Raw genomic sequence first — 18740 nt, forward strand, 5'->3', positions numbered from 1 at the left:
GTATAAGTGATGTAATTAAATCATAACTAAAAGATTATCCACAGTTACTTAACTATAACACATCTGGCTATTTTCTATGCAATACCTAAAAAAATTAGAATTTATAAAATGTTAGTGTGATTATAAATTTATAATTGCCTAAAATTATATATATATACGCGCCGCACAATACATTACTGCCTGCACAGCATATCAGATATTTTTTATTTTATTTTTTATAATTTGAATTAAAAAAAATAATATTTATATATATATAAATCTTTAATATATAAATATATCCCCTAAACATATTATAATATTCCATAAATATTTAAATTTATTTTATTTTTAATTTTTCTTTCTACTAAACATTATAATCCAATTAGGATGCCTGAACTCTAAAGGTAAAATCTTTAAAAAAATTAGTTTAAAAATTATAACCCAATTGAGATGCATAAACCCTAAAATAAAATCTTAAAAAATATTTTAATTAATTTTTTTAATTCAAAATTTTAAAAAAAATAATAATAACAAATAATAACATATATATATATTATTTAGATTTTAAATTTTTAAAAAAATCAACATTTCCTTATATATAAATCCTTAATCCATGAATATATCTTCTAAACACATTACAATACTCCATAAATACTTAAATTTATTTCATTTTTATTTTTATTTTACTAAATACTATAACCTAATTGGAAAATCTAAACCCTAAAGATAAAATCTTTAAAAAAAAAATAACTTACAAAATATAACCCAATTGGAAAGTAAAATAAAATTTTAAAAAATATTTTAATTATTTTTTTAATTCAATTTTTTTTTTAAAAAAAAGTTGATATCCTACGCGACGCGTACTGTCGTGCACAATCACATACTGTGCGTGTCACGCAGGATATCAATACTATATATATATATAAAATTAAATAATCATTTTAATTCATGTAAGTCGTCATTTTGTCACTGCACATTTTAATTTAGATATAAAATAACCAACAATCAAGATAATATTACATCTTAAAAAAATCAAGTTCTTAAAAGAAATATTAAAATATTCTTTCAAGATTTATTCATTTTTTTTAAATTTTTTAATTTGAGTAAGATTTATTTGAGATATTTCCAATAACATAACATATGTGTAATATTAATTCAACTAGACAAATCGAAGAGTTTTGAAATTAGTATATAAGAGAAAATTTAGAATTAAAATCATTGATCACCTTTGTCTTTGTTTTTGTCGTCGGGGCATTGCCGTCTCCCACAATCGCTCTTTCTTTTAGTTAGATAGAAGAGATTAAGAAAACGTAAAGCCCTAAATATAACTTAAATCTATGAGTTTTTGTTTGTACGGAGCTAGGACTAGATATCGAGAGGTCAATAAGGAACACAAATCAATTAATTATTATATATAATAATAAAATTTAAATATATCATATTTACATCAAATAATACATCAATACAACAAGGAGGGATGACAAAGTATTACAAGGCACAAGCGAGATCACTTTGATCAGTGATGTGATCGGTTCGCCGCCGGTGAGGCGCTTTCTGATTGGGGGATGGGGACATGATCATAGAAACATCTCGGGATTGTCAGTTAGAAGTAACCTGAAACACTTAGAATAATGGAGTTTATGGTCAATGGGTTTAATTATTTATAACTTTTGGGCTTGGCTGGCACTCTCATGCATGTTAATTAGTACAAGAGTTCGGGAACTGTTATGCCACTTCCAAAGCAGTGCGCTCCATTGAAACCGACATATCACATGCTGAAGGGAGCAAGCAGAAGTCCTGCCAAATACAGGCTCTAAAAGCTAGCAACGTCTTGTTGAGATTTTTGAGTGGGTCATCATAACAAGTGCTTGGACGCCAACTCGAACTGGAACTTAGCTTGCACACAAATTTGAACTCGAATTTGAAGTTTATGCTTACTCAGAGCTATTGAGTGAAAATAAAAGCATTGGAAATAAAATGAGTTGGACAGGATGAATAAGGCAAGGTAGCTTATGCTTACTCAACTCTGTCTCGATGCTTCAGGTGAGCATGTGAAAATTCTACATATTAATGCATGTAGTGCTATAATAAAGTCATTATATGGATCAAGGTTTTAGTAGCAACTAGAGCAATCATAAAATTAGGATGTGCCCAGGGGTATTATTTTACTAACATAGAAAATAGCTATAATAGATCAAAGAATTCTTTTCCAATCGAGACATAACATATGTTGTAGGCATTAACTAGGGAGGATCATGTGCATCCGCCCTGGGTGTGTGTGTTTTTTTGACCTTTTATTTATTTTTTTAATTTGAGTTTGAGCTTTTTATATATATATATATATATATATATATATATATATATATATATATATATATATATATATATATATATATAGCCTACAACAATGACTTCATGAGATTAGCCTAGGTCCGGCTCTGAGGTAAGATGAATGTCCTCCCTAATTTATATTCTTCTCAGAGAATGTGAGATCCTCTTGAAAAGACTTAAGATGACACTTAAAATTACAAAATTACTTAGTTTTGTAAATATATATAGATTTATGACAAATAATTAGTTTTGTAAATTAAAATTTACTTGATTTTTATTTAAATAATTTATATTATTATACTTCTATTTAGCAACAATTGATCACACTTAAAGTTGCAAAACTTACTTAAAAAAAAAACACTTAACTTCGTATTTTTTAAAGGGCACTTTTGATTTTTATTTTACCCCATCTAACGACCATTGTGGTATTGGATTTAAAAAACAACACTATTACGATACTGCATTTAAAAATAAACAATATTATAGTGTTGATTTAAAAAAAAACAAACACTACAATAGTACTAATTTTAGAATTTATGCGAGACTAAAACGATGTTGATTTTTGAAAATCAAACACCATAATAATACTATTCTTTAAAATAAAAAATCAAGGGAATAGTACTATTCTTTGAAATAAAATATCAAATCCCTTTGGATCTGGACCTCTCAGCTACGAAATCATGCGCCTCGAACTATGTTACACCTTAGAGATATTTTTTGAAAATTCTATAAGTACTGTATAGATGGTTACTCTAATATGTCTTAAACCCTCTATGATTTATCCCTAATTATTACAAATAATTAAACTATAGTGATTTTTATACTATTAATTAATCAGATAAAGTAAAATAAATAATTATAATATTAAAGAGTAAAATAAATTAATTGATGAATTAATTAATTAACATACTGTATCATTACTTAATTATTTAAATGATTCTTAATCCTATTAATTTTTTTTCAACTTGATTAGTTTTATTGAATAGATTTTAATCCATTTTATTAAGTTTAATTCATTGAAATCAATTTACTAAACGAGTCATAGGGCATAGGGGTGCAAATGACAAGTCGCTCATGAGTGAGCGGCTCAGTTAAAATTCAACTCGAGTTCGAAGTTAATCGAGTTTAAGCCCAGCTCGATTAGAAATCGAGCCAAACTCGAGCCTATTATTACTGACTCAACTTATCTACTCAAATGAACCAATAATAATATATATTTTTATAATATATAATATATTAATTTATTTATTAAAAAATAATTAAAAAAATTTTAAAAAAAATTGAGTTCGAGTTCAAACCTATAATTAAATATCAAGCTCGAGCTTAACTCTTGAGGCTCAAGTGAGCTCAAGCTCGAGTCAAGTCAATATAAATCGAGTCGAGCAAAGCTCGAACTTAAGTCAGCTCGAGTTCGGCTCGACTGAAGGATGACATGATTTAACCAATATTTGATCACAGTTCCACGGATGTCTGTTGGGAATCATTCTCCAATTGTTAAGGTGAACGAACAATGGTAGTAAATAACTTAAAAGTTAGTAATGGTTGCGTAGTCTGGAAAAATTGTTCAGTTCAATTTATGCTTTTCTTCAGTCATTAGTTCCTAGGATATTCCTATCAACTATTTTTTTTTTAAATGTAAGCTCACACACTGGTGCCAAAATCTAATTTTACTTTCAAGTTTTTGGCAAAACTTAGCCAGTGAGCTGTGCATTGCAAGAGAATCATTCCTTGGTGACGCTTACTTTAATTCCCGGTCCATTTTTACAACCACAAATAACTTGGACACATTGCTCAACCATAACCGTTCCATTTGCATCTTGATCCCCAGTAGATGATTCTCCATACTCTCAATAGTGGTAAGTTCAGTTATGACTCCTATTGTCATTTATTCTTCTACTCGAGAATCATTGGTGTCAAAAAAAAAAAAAAAAGTCATGGTCAGATTATGCCTTGGAAGAGTAATCTCTTGCAGTGCATGGAAAACTCCATTGTATTTCCCCAAGAACCAGGAACCTGGTTAAAAAGAGAAATTACATTGAATGGGCAACATTGTGATAGAAGATTGTCCATGCTCAATGTATACGTATCTAGACCATCCATTAAAAAAATATACACAATTAAAAACTCACTTAATTGTGTCTACAATTTAGTCTTGATCACATCAAAGGGTGTTGTAAAAAGGGCTGCAGTACATCCGCAATACCACCAAATAATAGCTATAAACATTAAAGATCTGTTAGTTGAATTAGCTAGAATTACTCTATAAATGCAATAAAGTGAAATACATATGAGATAATGCATTAAAAATAGCACTCGGATTGACATGGTTGAGCAGAACACATGGAGCATCTACAAATGAATCCATTAAAAATTGCATTAGAAGTGATATGGTTGAGCACAACACATGAATCATCTATAAATAAATATATGACACCAGAATTTGGTTCTTGTGATCAAACCATACTCATCACAACTGGGGAATGATTCCCAACATTGACCAAATATTGGCTAAATCATGTCATCCTTCACTCTTTCAAGTGCTAATCAACCATTATAATATCTATCTGTCGAGTTTACTTCCACTGTAATTCATCCAAAGCTTGCTTGTGGATATTGGAGTCCCCTGCCACGATGACATTAAAACCTGAAATAAGTTATGCACCACCATGCTGCTTAGGGCTTAACTTACAAGGTACAAAAATCATAAAGCTGTAAAATTTGCAACTAAGGCCACTATCCTGCTCCATATCAAAGTTAATGTTCGTAAACCATTAGACTATGAGAAGTTCAGATTGACAAGTGGACAATTGAGTTTCCAAAAGACTAGTAGTGGGCTACAGAAAAGCACTTCAAATTGCATGGACAGAGTATGGATGGAATAATAACGACCATTGCATCAAATCAAAGGAGTTAACTTCCGCAGAGAACAAAATATGCCCTTTATGCCATGAGATTAAATTAAACTGTGGAAAATAAATAAGTCATACTTGCTGGATGTGAAATGAGAGTGGCATCCCATTGAACGTCAAGCCCCTTCCAATCAGTTATTGATCCTCCAACGTCTTCTATTACAGGTACCAATGAGAGGACGTCGTAGTGCTGAGCATTGAGAAAATAAATGAGCAGAAAACACTGGAGATGTATTGCTCATAATAGTAGTTTGTATTACAATATTTTTCAACATTCTTTTACAAGAGAAATATTGGAGTATACATGGCATTCATACCGCTTGAAGTATGTTTAACAAAAGCACTTCGTTCTTTGCTAGTTCAGAAAACTTCAATTTTATCAATTTACATGGAAAATTTTTACTGTCCAAAAGAAAGGGCAAGACAAAACTTATGGTTTGAGGATTAGCAGTCCACTTTGATCAAACCCACAAGAATACAAGCAAAAAAAAATTATGACCCAAGATAGAACAGTGACTTGTTCACACATTGACAGGGGATGGTGTGTTGCACTCATGTCTGCACAAATTTGTAAAAGTAAATTCCATTAACCCCAGCCATCAAATAACTTGTTTGATTGATTGAAATTGTATATGACAATTTAGACTCTTGAAAGGAAAAAATGTCGCCGGTAAGTACAGGGTTGACTACCCTACATGATTGAATACCAAAGAGAATTGTTGAGAACAAAAGTCTCACCTTAAGCCCGGACTCTATAACAAGATCAACAAAATCCCAAGCCAATAGAGCATAAGCATAACAATCACACCCATATAGGGGAACTTTTACCTGGAATAAGATACATATAAGTGTTTGTCACATGTATTCTATCTCATTGAGTATACAAGAGAACGACTATCTGGTCTTATTTCTTACAAGCCAAAATACCTTTTCTGCATCCCCACTAAAGAGATGAGGACTTGTTATGTACCTGTAAGAAGACACAAAGTATTATCTCTTGTAGTACCAAAGTTTTACAGGCAGTTCTACATCTTAGTTGAATGTAAAATGGTTATTTCTCAAATATTATTATGCAAAGAGATTTACACAAATAAGCTTGGGATAGTTTGCTGCATGCACCCGTTGAAGTTGCCTCTCCATTCATTGTTGTTCTTCTGCCATCAACTCCAACCCATCTTTCTCTTAAAATTGGTTGATCGATAATGCCTCCACTTATTCTTCTACTCGATATAACCTTTTAAATTTTGACACCAATAATTCTCTAGTAGAGCATAAGCATAAGCATATAGGGGAACTTTTACCTAGAATAAGATAGGTAAAAGTACATTAAACAACATCGATACAACATTATATACAGTTTGCCGACTTGTTTCTTAATCCCACAACGCCGCAAGCTCATGATGATTGCCGTCTCAGTGATCCTCGTTCTCGCGGTTTGCACGGCAGCTGCCATTGCCAATTCTGCTGCTTCTTCTTCCTCCTCCTTCTCCGCCTCCTCCCTTAAATCTTCCTCCTCTTCCTCGACCTTGTCCTCCTCCAACTCCACCAAAGAATTTCAAGTTCCCAACGCCGTTCAAGTCCTCTGCTCGCTGTCCGACAACCGCACTGTCTGTGAATCCAAATTGAAAGACGCAGTCAACTCAACGTCTACTCCTAAAGACCTCGTCCGTGCTACTGTAGCCATCATTGTCGACGAGGTCGGCAAAGCATTCGACCACTCCGACACGATCGGGACGATGGCGGTAAAGAGCGCCGTGGAGGTCTGCCAAAAGCAGGTGGCGGAGCTCAACAGCGCGCTGAATGCCATCGACGCTTACCACCTGAACCAGCTCCCGGAGCAGGTGCACGAGCTCAAGAACTGGCTCAGCGCGGCCGCCACTTACCAAGAGACCTGCATCGACGGCTTCCCTGACGGGGAGCAAAAGGACAAGATACTGGCCGCCATGACCACCGCCAAGCAGCTGACATGCAACGCTTTGGCCATCGTGGGCCGCTTGTCCTCGTTCCTTTCGCTCATCAAAATCGGCGGCGGGAGCAGCAGCCGGCGTCTCCTCGCCAAGGACCGATTGATCGAGGAGGATGGGGTTCCCAACTGGCTTCGCGACGGCGACGTCAAACAGTTTCTCCTCGGCGGCGCAGTCAAGCAGCTGACCCCTAACGTAACAGTGGCCAAGGACGGCAGCGGAGACTTGAAGACCATTTCCGAGGCGCTTGCTAAAATACCAAGATCCTACAACGGCCGGTAGCTTCATCTCTGTCTCTCTAGATCCCCTGTTAATTAGAAATATTTAATGTGTTCTTGGAAATCGATGAAGGTATCTGATCTACGTGAAAGAAGGCGTGTACGAGGAGCAGGTGGTGGTGGACACGAACATGATCAACGTCACCATGTACGGTGACGGCTCGAGGAAGAGCGTGATCACCGGAAGCAAGAACTTCGTCGACGGCACCCAGACATCTGAAACCGCCACCTTTGGTAAGCACCCGATCGTAATTACCGCTTTTTTGGTTAAGATTAATGATGAATTTAATTGTGTGGTGGGACTATAATTAAGCGGCGATCGGGAACGGATTCATTGCAATAGCGATCGGCTTCCAAAACACGGCGGGCGCAGCGAAGCACCAGGCGGTGGCCCTCCTGGTTCAGTCGGACCGCGCCATCTTCCTCAACTGCTGCATCGAGGCGTACCAGGACACGCTCTACGCTTACACCAACCGTCAGTTCTACCGCGGGTGCGTCATCCTCGGCACCATCGACTTCATCTTCGGCAACGCCGCCGCCATCTTCCAGAATTGCATCTTCAGCTTGCGGCGCCCCCTCGACAACCAGCAGAACGTCGTGCTGGCGCAGGGGCGCACATGCATCCACGATGACACGGGGTTCGTGGTCCACAACAGCCAGTTCACCGCCGAGCCCGATCTCGTGGCGGCGGTCGGCAAGATCCCCAGCTACATCGGCCGTCCCTGGAAGGAGTTCTCCCGCACTGTGGTCATGGAGTCCGACATCGGAGATTTCATCAGTCCCGAGGGGTACATGCCGTGGGACGGCGACTTCGCCCTCAAAACACTTTACTACGCGGAGTACGGGAACAGGGGAGCTGGCGCGGACACCTCGAAGCGCGTCAAATGGCCGGGCTTCAAGGTGATCAGCCGGAACGACGCAGTCAACTTCACCCCGACGCCCTTCATACAGGGAGATGATTGGATCCCTCAAACCGGCACGCCGGTACGCTTAGGCTTGTATGATTGATCAGCTGCTATTAGCAGAATAGTCGCCGGCGGATGTCCATGCCGGCAAATAAAATAAAATCGATTGCCTTCATATATGTGACTTGGTACTTCCTTTACAGCCAGTCAAACGATGAGAATTTAAAGTCATAAAATTACCTATCATAAATCCTCAGCAACTAATCCTCTCCATATTTTATTGTCAAACAATATCTGGAGTAACATATGCAACAATCAAGCATTAATCCTCTCCCACAGGTATAAGTTGTAACTATTTGCTTTCCTTCTGAATTTGAGTGAATGATATTCAAATAATAAGGTGGCGGCAGAAAATTGTACAGGGCATATAAACCTTGTTCAGAGGAGCCCATTCCGTAGAAGCAACCTTGTTACGATCTAGGAAGGTTGTGGCAAGAATATGGGCGATTTACTGCCACTAATAAGCTTCATAAGCGGATGACAGTGGAGTTACCATAGATTTTAATGGATTCATTGCCGGCACAAGGGTTCAAGATGTGAAATTTATTGTAGGAAGAAAATATCATCTGGTGCAAATAATTTTTGTGTTACATTAAAGCTCAATGGTAATTTTCTATCAGTCGATCTTGCTGAATTGTAATGTTCCATCTGATGGAATTCCATGACGGTAGGTTACTCGTGATATAGTTTTATATAAATGATAAAATACATATAACTTGCTAAACAATTGAAAGAAACATGACTTAGCTTGAAGACGAAAGAAAGGTATTTCACCAACAATATTTAATCCCACAGTAATTAAGATACTTTTTTCCTTCTATTGTTGTGTCTATAAGAAAAAAGTTTACAAATGAATATGAACTACTGATGTATCGAGTGTAAATCATATGCAAAGATGAACAATTTTTTTTGTCATAATACATCGAGTACGGCAATATCATGTGTTAAATGGAACCATAATGTTCCTAGTACCCAAAAGTAATTCCTAGAGACAGAGCAAGGTCACTTTGAGGACATATCTGTGTCCAAGTAAACTTTCTTTTTAAACTTGTGGATTTATATATGTTACTAAACCAAAAAAAAAAAATCAGTTTCACCATTTACTTACACTGAAAACAGATGTAGCTGGAAGTAAAGAAATAGAACCATACAAAAATCTCCTATTGACTGCACATGCCCCGATTTTAGTTGACATCAGCAAGTAAATAAATCAAAAAAAAAAATGTGAACTGAGCTGAATAAGATTTAACTGTGATAATTACAGGAGACGATCATGCTAACCTCATAGCTATATGATGCAATCTTCGACATACAAAACGTTGGTTTAGACTGCAAATAGAAACATCATAACAATGACTACCTAAAGGACTGACAAACTAAATATAAATCATACACAGAAGATAAGGAATTTAACAGTGAAAGTAGGAATGTAACAAAAAGTGGATGACAAAAGGGATGTCGAGGAATAACTGCATAATTTATTTAATGTTCCAGCAATATTAGGAGGAGACATCATTTCAGTAATATTCAGAATTAAGTTGACCATTCTCATTTGCACGATGGGTGTAAATACTACTTCTCCAGGGACCAATTTATATGAAGTAAATTGACTCAGAGCTGAGGCAGCCCAGACAACTAGTCGGGATTTAACATTTGCAGTAATTCTCTTGTAAATGCCAACTCATTCCCAATATGATACCATCAATAATTACCCCCAGTGGCAAAGTCTATCTCCGATGAATTTCAAATTAAGGATTACCTTCTGTTGTAGGTAACTCCGCCTCCCACTTGCGAGCTATGGCGGGATTGAGGGACTAAGATCTCTGATCAGTCATGTATTGTTGTCACATTATGCCTATACATTCTTATCAATGACATGTATACAGTCTATGTTCAAGAAAATTTATTGGCAAAATTCCACAACTGGCCAATGTCAAAGTACATGGTTCAGCCCATTTCACTTTACCAGATTAAAAAGGGCAGCTCTCGTGCACGACTTTTTTACAAGCAACCTTAAACTATAATTTCTCCAAATCAATCTTCCTGTATGTAATGTCACCACATACTGTGAGCCCAATGGAATGATAAGTGGGAGCGAGCACATGGAGAATGTGTGTTATAGCAATAAAAACTCACATGAGCTCTAATAAAAAATAAATACAGCATGACAACATATCAAAACTCACACAAACCCGAAACCATTGGAGGCAACATGAAGGATAATAATCTTATAAAAGAAGTAAACTATCTCACACGTAAAAAAAAAAAAAAAAATATGAGGAAAAGGAAACTTGATCATGCACATATTGTTCTAACATGGGTTTCTTTTAAAGACAAACCCAAACAAAATTGAAAATAAACTAAAAAATATTCAAAAATAATAAGAATTGTAAACATAAAAGGACCCAATCAAACTAGGAAATAATAAAATTTAAAATGAGGAAAATAAATCAAACTAAATTCTACTTCTACGATAACTTAAACTACAATTCCAGTTAAGGCAATTACTAACTTGGAGATTACTTTACAGATTTATTCTCCTAAAGAGGAGAACCTATAAAAATAAATTCTTACGATCTAAAACTTAAAATTCCACACTTGCATATTCTTTTCCATTCAGGAGACTCTACTCCATAAGAGTTGACACAATTTCTGTTAGTTTTCAATCACAAACAACAATTGCAGCACCAGCTCTATTAAACATAGTTTTTGTTGCGAAAAAAAAGCAACACCTTTTACTATGTGAATTCTATCCATAGACTTTATCACTGATTACTTTGATAATTATTAAGAGTAATAATACGCACAAGTAAAAAATTTAGGGAGACACATAAATTTATGGTCCGCTATTTTCATTTTTTGTAAGTCTATTATCTTATGTATCTATCTTTATAATTTTTTAGAGATTTTTTTTCTTTTGCATATAATTTTTTAATTATTAATTATGAAATAATATATGAGAATTAATTTTGGTTATAAAATTAATGTAGTAAATGCTATTTTAGATTTCGTAGATTTAATTTTTTTAATATTTATTTGATGAAATAATAAATTATAAAATATTTTATAATTTTTAAATGCCAAAGGAATATGTTTGGACGGGTTAAAATCTTAAGTTGAACCGGTTAACAATTCTCCGCAACGCGAAGGTTCCTTTTCCCCCCCGCGTGAAGCCTTCTTTTTACGTGACGCGAAGCGATCTGCGTTAGGGCTTTGTCGCCTCTCGGCGATAAGATCGCCAAGCCTCTTTTCCCCGATCTGCGTTAGGGTTTTGTTCGCCTCTCGACGGTAAGATCGCGAAGCCTCCTTTTCCCCATCCTAATCGAGTGAGTCTACCCTCGGCCAGACTGCGCCGCCGCCTGCGACCAATAGCCTATGCACCGCTCTCGTCCGCCCTTCCGGCTACCCCTGCTTCGAACACACGGTGTTGAAATCTATCTCTTTTGCTCTTTGATTTGTTGGAGTGTGATTGTTTGTTGACCTCTCTTTAACGAAAATGTTTGTTCACAAAAGCAATGGCGTGAGTATTGGGGGACTGTAGATTCGAATTTGTTATCGAGAAAACTCTGGATTAGTGCTTGATTGCTTGCAGACTTGTTGATTGGTTATATTTTGTTGATATTTGGCAACTATTATCGATCATATGTTCCTGCTTGCATTGTCTATAACCATGGATGAGTAACTATTACCTGATTAAAAATCGCCCTTCCTCTCCTCCCACGCCAAGCTTAGTTCAATGTATGAATTGAGCCACTGACAATATCTGTCAGAAACTTAAGGATCTTAAGAACTCATATTTAAACATATAAGGAAATGAAAATGAACAGAGTGGTTGTTTCTTAGGGGCTCTTTTAACTTCGGGAAAATATTTTACATTGGAAAGTTAAGACATTGCTAATGTAAGAGAATTTGTCTAAGATGAGGATCAAATAGATAAAAGGGTGAAAAGGATAAATAGATCTGTCTATCGAAATTACTCATTATTGTGTAAATATCTCAGCAAAAATGTTTACTGAGATAGATGCCATGGTTATTTACAATTCTGGACTGCAAAATGGTGACTTTCTGATAATCCTATGCATCAAACTCCCTCTTAAGAACAACTATGATTGCCTTTGTAAAGTTTGTTAGAGAACATCTAAGATTTGGAAAGTGTTCCATTTTATTGCCTAGCAGTAATTTTTTATTTTAAAATGTAAATTTCACCTTTTTTGTGTGTATTAGACAGTAAGAGAGATACCATGGTTGTTTACAATGGACTTTCTAGTAATCCTATGCCTCAAACTCCCTCTTAAGAAGGATTATGATTGCTCTTATACAGTTTGTTATAAAGCATGTCAATTTTGGTCCAACTCATTATCTATCAATATTTTGATTACAAAATGTGATTTTTGTCTTATTTATGTGATAACCACTATGTTAGATGTATTTTATCTTATCTTATTTTACTTTCTTATCTTGATTTTGCTTAATGGTTGCATGGTCATAATACAAGTAACTCAATTTTACTGGATGCTTCTCTTGTGATTGATACCTCAAGATATTGGTATCGAGCTTAGCGAAATGGTGAATTGGGATGTTGTCTCTCTCTCCTTCATTTACTTTGTTGATCTTTTTTCAGATTTATCAAGATGTGAAAAGTATTGCTGTGTTATTAGTTTTTCCATTCTACTCATATGCACTTGATTAGTTAGCGCAAAATTAAGTTATTCTTTTGATGATACTACTTAGCTTGATGGGTTAGCAAACAAAAAAAACTTCTCTTCGGTTTCTTGAAACACAACTCCAACTGCTGATAGACTAGTGAAAACGGTAGCTTGAGACTAAAGATGGTTATCTTTTGTCCATTCAACATGTTCATCATGGGGAAAAAACTTTGGGAGAAATGTCTGGTCCTTCTGTTTTCCTCCAACATGGTCTTTTTAGGTATTAACTCAAAGGATCCTTTTGATGTGGATGTCTCTCAAATTTGAAAATTTGTTATATAAGAGTATTTTGATCATAATGTTATGTAGTCCTTTGACTATTTTTCTCGGCATTTTGGGATTGGAGTTGGCAAGAATTGGGCACGACTAGCAAGCTATGATAAGCTATGTATAATCTGTTACAAATTCTAAAGATTTCTACGTAGGCCATTCCCAGGCACATTTTCAACATAGGCCATTCCCAGGCACATCATGCCCAGGCAAGCTTTTATTTTGTTATGTGCAGGAAGCACAACAGCTCGTCTGAATTCCAATTAAGCATTATATACTTGACCAAACTTTTGCCTTGTTGGACCCAAATTGTATTTTAATGATGTCTTTTATGTTTGATCGAGTTCTTCAAACTCCAATCCAACCCAAGATTTGCTGTTGGCCATTTTGAGTCTTAAACTAACCATCTGTTTGTATCTACCTTTCCTTTTTGAGCATCGTTATTGACTTTTCGGTCTGAATATTCAACATATGAAATTTATCTTCCAGATTATGACACTTATAAGTGGCTTTGAAAGGGTGTACACAGAGGCATATTTTCTGCCTGATCAGTTGTACAATGTTAGCGTATGACCCCCAATTAAGGTGGCATTTGGTGTAGAGTGTAAGAATGGGAATGAGAATGGATTTGATAGTAGATTGGAATGGTAATGAGTTTAATCATTCCAATATTGTTGTTTGGTTTATAAGCTTTGATTAGGTATAATTACCAATACTGCTGGTTGGTTTACCAAAGGTTTAGGAATATAAATACAATAATATTATTTTTAAAATAAATAATAATATTCCTGGTAAGATGATGAACAAGCAACCAATTAAGAACACTATTTAGCAGGTGGTTGAGCACGTTGGCCATCGTCTTGCCGGAGACGCATATCACCATCCTCTCCCACCGTCGGGGTCGTTGGCGTTGAACTTGGTCAGCACGTTCTTGAAGCTCTTGTTCTGCTCATGTGTTGCACCCCTTCGGGCAGAGGAACAAGATCGTGCTGGGGTAGCGAGGCGCTGCCATCGCTGACGGGAGAACCTCCATCCATGGTGGCGCCATTAATCGGTTTGCTACACATTTAACAAACAAAATAAAGAAAAGATCCGAACTTGATTTTGTTTTCTTCTTCAATTACTGACAGAAATCAAGAACACGAGAAGGAGGATTAAGATGGAAAGGTGAGGCCTTCCCCCCTTTCCTCTCCCAAAAGATCGAAACTTCGACACTTGATTTTGTTTTCTTCTTCAATTACTGACAGAAATCAAGAACACGAGAAGGAGGATTAAGATGGAAAGGTGAGGCCTTCCCCCCTTTCCTCTCCCAAAAGATCGAAACTTCTAAACTCGCAGAGATTTCTTGTTTGATCAATTGCAGAAATCAAGAACATGATCAGATCTCTTGGAGAAGGCCTTTCCTCCTCTTTCTCTATCAAAACTCCTGCTCGAAACTTCCAAGGATTTTTCCCTCGATTACCGACCGAAAAGGATGAGATTTCCAATGATACTTTCTCCTCTTCCGCTCCCAAAAGATCAAAACTTTAAACACTTGCAGATACATTTTGTCCTTTGCTATAAATTGATGATTCGAATGCACTAATTAATGCTCATTTTATTCACTAATTAATGCTCATTTTATTCACCTGAATCTGGGCAGTTTCTCAATGTTTATCTGGAACTTCTTTTGCAAAGAGCTTTTTAACCTACCAACCAACAATGAATTAGAAGAGAATCAAATTAGTGAGTGATTCATGATCGAGTAGAACAGAGTGTTCTTGCTGATATATGTATTTTTATTATTTTTTAGATTGAATGTGCAAACTTGAAAATAAGAAGATTAGCTATTCTCATTACCTGTTTCAAAGGAGCAGCACACCAATTAGCTATTTTCATATTCCTATCCATCCACTTGAGTAAACATTTCAGCAATGTTGGAATAAACAGGGCTGTTAAGCATCTAACATTTTGAATAAGCTATAGAGGAACAGCACACCAAGTAGTATTTATGAAATCCGATCACCGAGATAACAATTATTAGAATTTAGAACATCGACTAGTATCAAAGAAATTACAACAAATTGATTATAGAATTATCTTACAGTAACATCTACTTGTTTAATCCTACACAATTTGATATTCATATATTTAGTAAGGAACAAAAATGATCAATGTCTCCAAAACAACCAAAAAAAATATGTTTCCACAAAATCCAGCAATGTTATCACAAAACTCAACAATATTATCACAAAACTCAGCATAATAGTCATCTTTAAAGTAGTTTTCACAAAATCCAGTACCATTATCTACATATTTGGAGAGGGAATGAGCAGGCTAACCACATAGTTCTTTCACAACTCTAAAGGAAGATTGAACAACACATCAATATTATCTTTATCTACAGTGAATATATTAGCTGCTTTGAATACATCACCAATAGGATGACTAAGGTTTATTAGCTCAGCAATCACATCCTTCATTCTTTCTGAAGCCATTTTTTCTCCTAAATTCTCTTCTGCCATGACATTTGCAATGGTTGCAAAATTTGCATTGAAACCATCAACAAAAGTGTGAAATCCATTATTCATGTCTTGTAGTTGTGCCCCAATATCCAAGTGTGTTGTTGTTGGTTTTTTTTGTAACTTTATCTCCAGATGTTAATGGTTGCTTTCGTTTTGTAGTTGACTTTGTCACATCAGTGTTGTGCAAAGCAGTGGGGGTTGATTCTGATTCAAAATACACATTATTATCTTCTTCATACACATTTGAAGAATGATAGAATGCGTCCAGATTTTCACATCCACTTTCATCATTTTGATCAACTTTCAAATTGTAAATAACATTTACATACCCTTGAACAACATCGCAGTAGCTCTATCCCTTCCAAAGACTAATTCAAGCTGATTTAAGTATGGAAATTTAAAATCCCACATTCGTTTTGCCTCTTTGTGAGTTTGTAAAATATAAAATATACATGATTGAAAAAAAGCTTAAGGAAATATGTAATGAAAGATTTGAGAGAGTAAAAATTTTCGGACACTAATATATAAAGTTACCTGACAGTAGCTATCAAATCATTGCTTTTCACATGTTATTTTTTTCTCCACATCATTCCATTAACATCCACTTTGTCTACACGTCATTAATAATATGAAATTTTGTCTTTAACCACTTGATCCTTGATTCAATATGAGGTGTAACTTGTTTTGTAAGAGTAGGTATCTTGCTTGGCATTCTCTTATGCACCTCAGCCATATAATTACTTTTAAAACCACCATCTGTCTTCCATGAAGAATCACAAGCCATATCTTGAAGAGTTGCAATTACTACTTGGACCTCATTTTCTGTCCAGAAGCATTTATTTCTTCCGCGCCCTCGAACTATTTGATTTTGCTCCATCCTAACATATAGTAATGATATCCCAAATTTACAAGTCAAATCCTTAAAATTCACGAGTAATATATAAACCAAAATAAAATAATTATTGAAATAAATGAATAACAGTTACGTTCACAGAATAGGCGCCTTCTTAAACATGACAAACATGTTAAAACATTCATGAAAATGCAATAACAAAATCATTAACATATCCCCTTTCCCATAATAGTCAATGATGTGATCTTTCACTCCAATGATTAAACATTTGAAGTGCTAATGTATTTCTAAAATTGGTCCATTCTTCTGTTGGAGTGATACTCCTCACATATTCATCATCTTCAAAGTGTTCATCTTCCATGTCATCTTCTTCAAGTGGTTCCAACTCTTGTGGATCAAAACTCATGTACTTTCGAATCATATTGTGTAAAAGGCAACATGCTAAAATAATACGCATTTAAGTTTCAATTGGGAAAAATGAGGGGGAAGCTAATATTTTCCATCGCCCTTTTAGCAACCTAAAGCATCTCTCAATCACATTTCTAGCCTTTGAATGTTTCATATTAAAATACTCTTCGGCTGTATGTGGTTGATGACCGTGAAACTCATTTAGATGGTTTCATCCACATTACAATATCTAGAATCCATCAAATAATAACAACCTTCAAGAATTAAAAAAAAATCACATTAATTATGAGTTTGAATGAAGTTTTATATTGAAAAGCTAACTAGCTAGTGCAAGACTAATTCTACCTTGAGGAACTTTAAGATCGTCATACCTAATCATAGCATCTCTAAGCGCATGACCATCATGTGCAGAACCCTCCCATCCAGGTAAAACATATATAAACTGCATGTTTGGGTAGCAAACGCCTAATACATTTGAAGTTATATTCGCTTTTCTAGTGTGATATCGAGGTTTTTGATCAGAAAGAGGTGTGACTTTGATTAATGTATCATCCAAAGCACCTAAACAATCCTGTTATTTAAATATTTTGAAAAACATGATAAATAAGATGGTTTTTTTATTTCTAATAAATTTTAATTTTAAGTGTTTTCTCTTTTTGTGTTTTAAGTGGAGGTCTCATAATATGAAAATGTAGCAACAACAATCGGTACCACATCACATATATAACACTGAACACGTTCACCATTGATGCTATAATTCGAATATTTCGAATGATTTTGCGTCTTCTACTAACAGTAGGAATACAGATCATTATCTTCTACATAGCAATAAAGAGAAATTAACAAAAGGGGTTACATACAAAATAAGAAAGCTCACTCAATTCTAATCTCACTTATCTTGAGTAACGAATTATAGGTAATGAATCAAGAATTAAAAAAAAATCCAAGAACAATTTCTGGGAAGATTTTAGTTCTAAGAAAATCATAAGCTTTTGTAAAGACTATTTCAAATCAACAAAGGATCTAGAATCAGGAAGGAACAGAAAAGAAGACGTGATTTTCTGTAGTTCAAGAGTAACCGCTACAAAAAGGCACAGAAATATCATTGGAAATGTAAAACAAAATTGTAATTTATCTAATGCAAAACCATCTTCTTTTCAGTATTTCTATCACAATGACTTGAGGATTCAGATTCTAGTATGATTACCCTAATTTGTTCACGTTGATAGAAAAGTTCAGAAGCAATTTAGTACAAGAAATATAAACTACATGTAAGGAATCAACAAGCGATTGTGTTTTGTTAAATTGCTTCTGATAAACATATTTGCTTATCATTCCAAATATGTATAGGTACGCATATTGTATCCAAGTATGTAGTAACCAAGTCAAAGCAATTATGTATTCCAAATCATTCCTAAATATTTTTGATCTGATAAACAAATATGTATATACTTTTGATCTGCTGTGACTCTATTTTTGATCTGCTTTGACTACAGTTCAGAAGCAATTTGCATTCTGTTAACAGAATCAAGAATTAAAAACAACCGAAACAAACAACAAGTGATTCATTAAT

The 18740-nt window shown here is 35.0% G+C and overlaps 2 protein-coding genes and 1 long non-coding RNA gene across 3 annotated transcripts; 2 read left to right on the top strand and 1 right to left on the bottom strand.

Annotated features, from left to right (window-relative positions):
* Positions 1-4882: 4882 nt before the first annotated feature.
* On the bottom strand, positions 4883-6556 carry LOC121978561 (bifunctional phosphatase IMPL2, chloroplastic-like). The gene is made up of 6 exons (XM_042530891.1): positions 6545-6556; positions 6308-6453; positions 6125-6189; positions 5958-6049; positions 5298-5409; positions 4883-4954 (listed from the first exon to the last, which is right to left on the bottom strand). The coding sequence occupies exons 1-6, from the start codon at positions 6554-6556 to the stop codon at positions 4884-4886; spliced, it is 498 nt and encodes a 165-aa protein (XP_042386825.1). The 3' UTR covers position 4883.
* A 45-nt stretch (positions 6557-6601) lies between these two features.
* LOC121978562 (pectinesterase-like) lies at positions 6602-8469 on the top strand (the record flags this gene model as incomplete). Its single annotated transcript, XM_042530892.1, has 3 exons — positions 6602-7461; positions 7535-7695; positions 7775-8469. Coding segments are annotated over 3 exons (1716 nt in total), but the record flags the coding sequence as incomplete, so codon positions are not given.
* A 3081-nt stretch (positions 8470-11550) lies between these two features.
* On the top strand, positions 11551-15027 carry LOC121976108. The gene is made up of 5 exons (XR_006110549.1): positions 11551-11850; positions 14238-14456; positions 14533-14569; positions 14650-14686; positions 14766-15027. It is a non-coding gene; the product is annotated as an uncharacterized LOC121976108 (long non-coding RNA).
* Positions 15028-18740: the final 3713 nt, after the last annotated feature.

The sequence above is a fragment of the Zingiber officinale genome, chromosome 4B (assembly GCF_018446385.1).
Source record: "Zingiber officinale cultivar Zhangliang chromosome 4B, Zo_v1.1, whole genome shotgun sequence".
NCBI classification, from domain to species: Eukaryota; Viridiplantae; Streptophyta; class Magnoliopsida; order Zingiberales; family Zingiberaceae; genus Zingiber; species Zingiber officinale.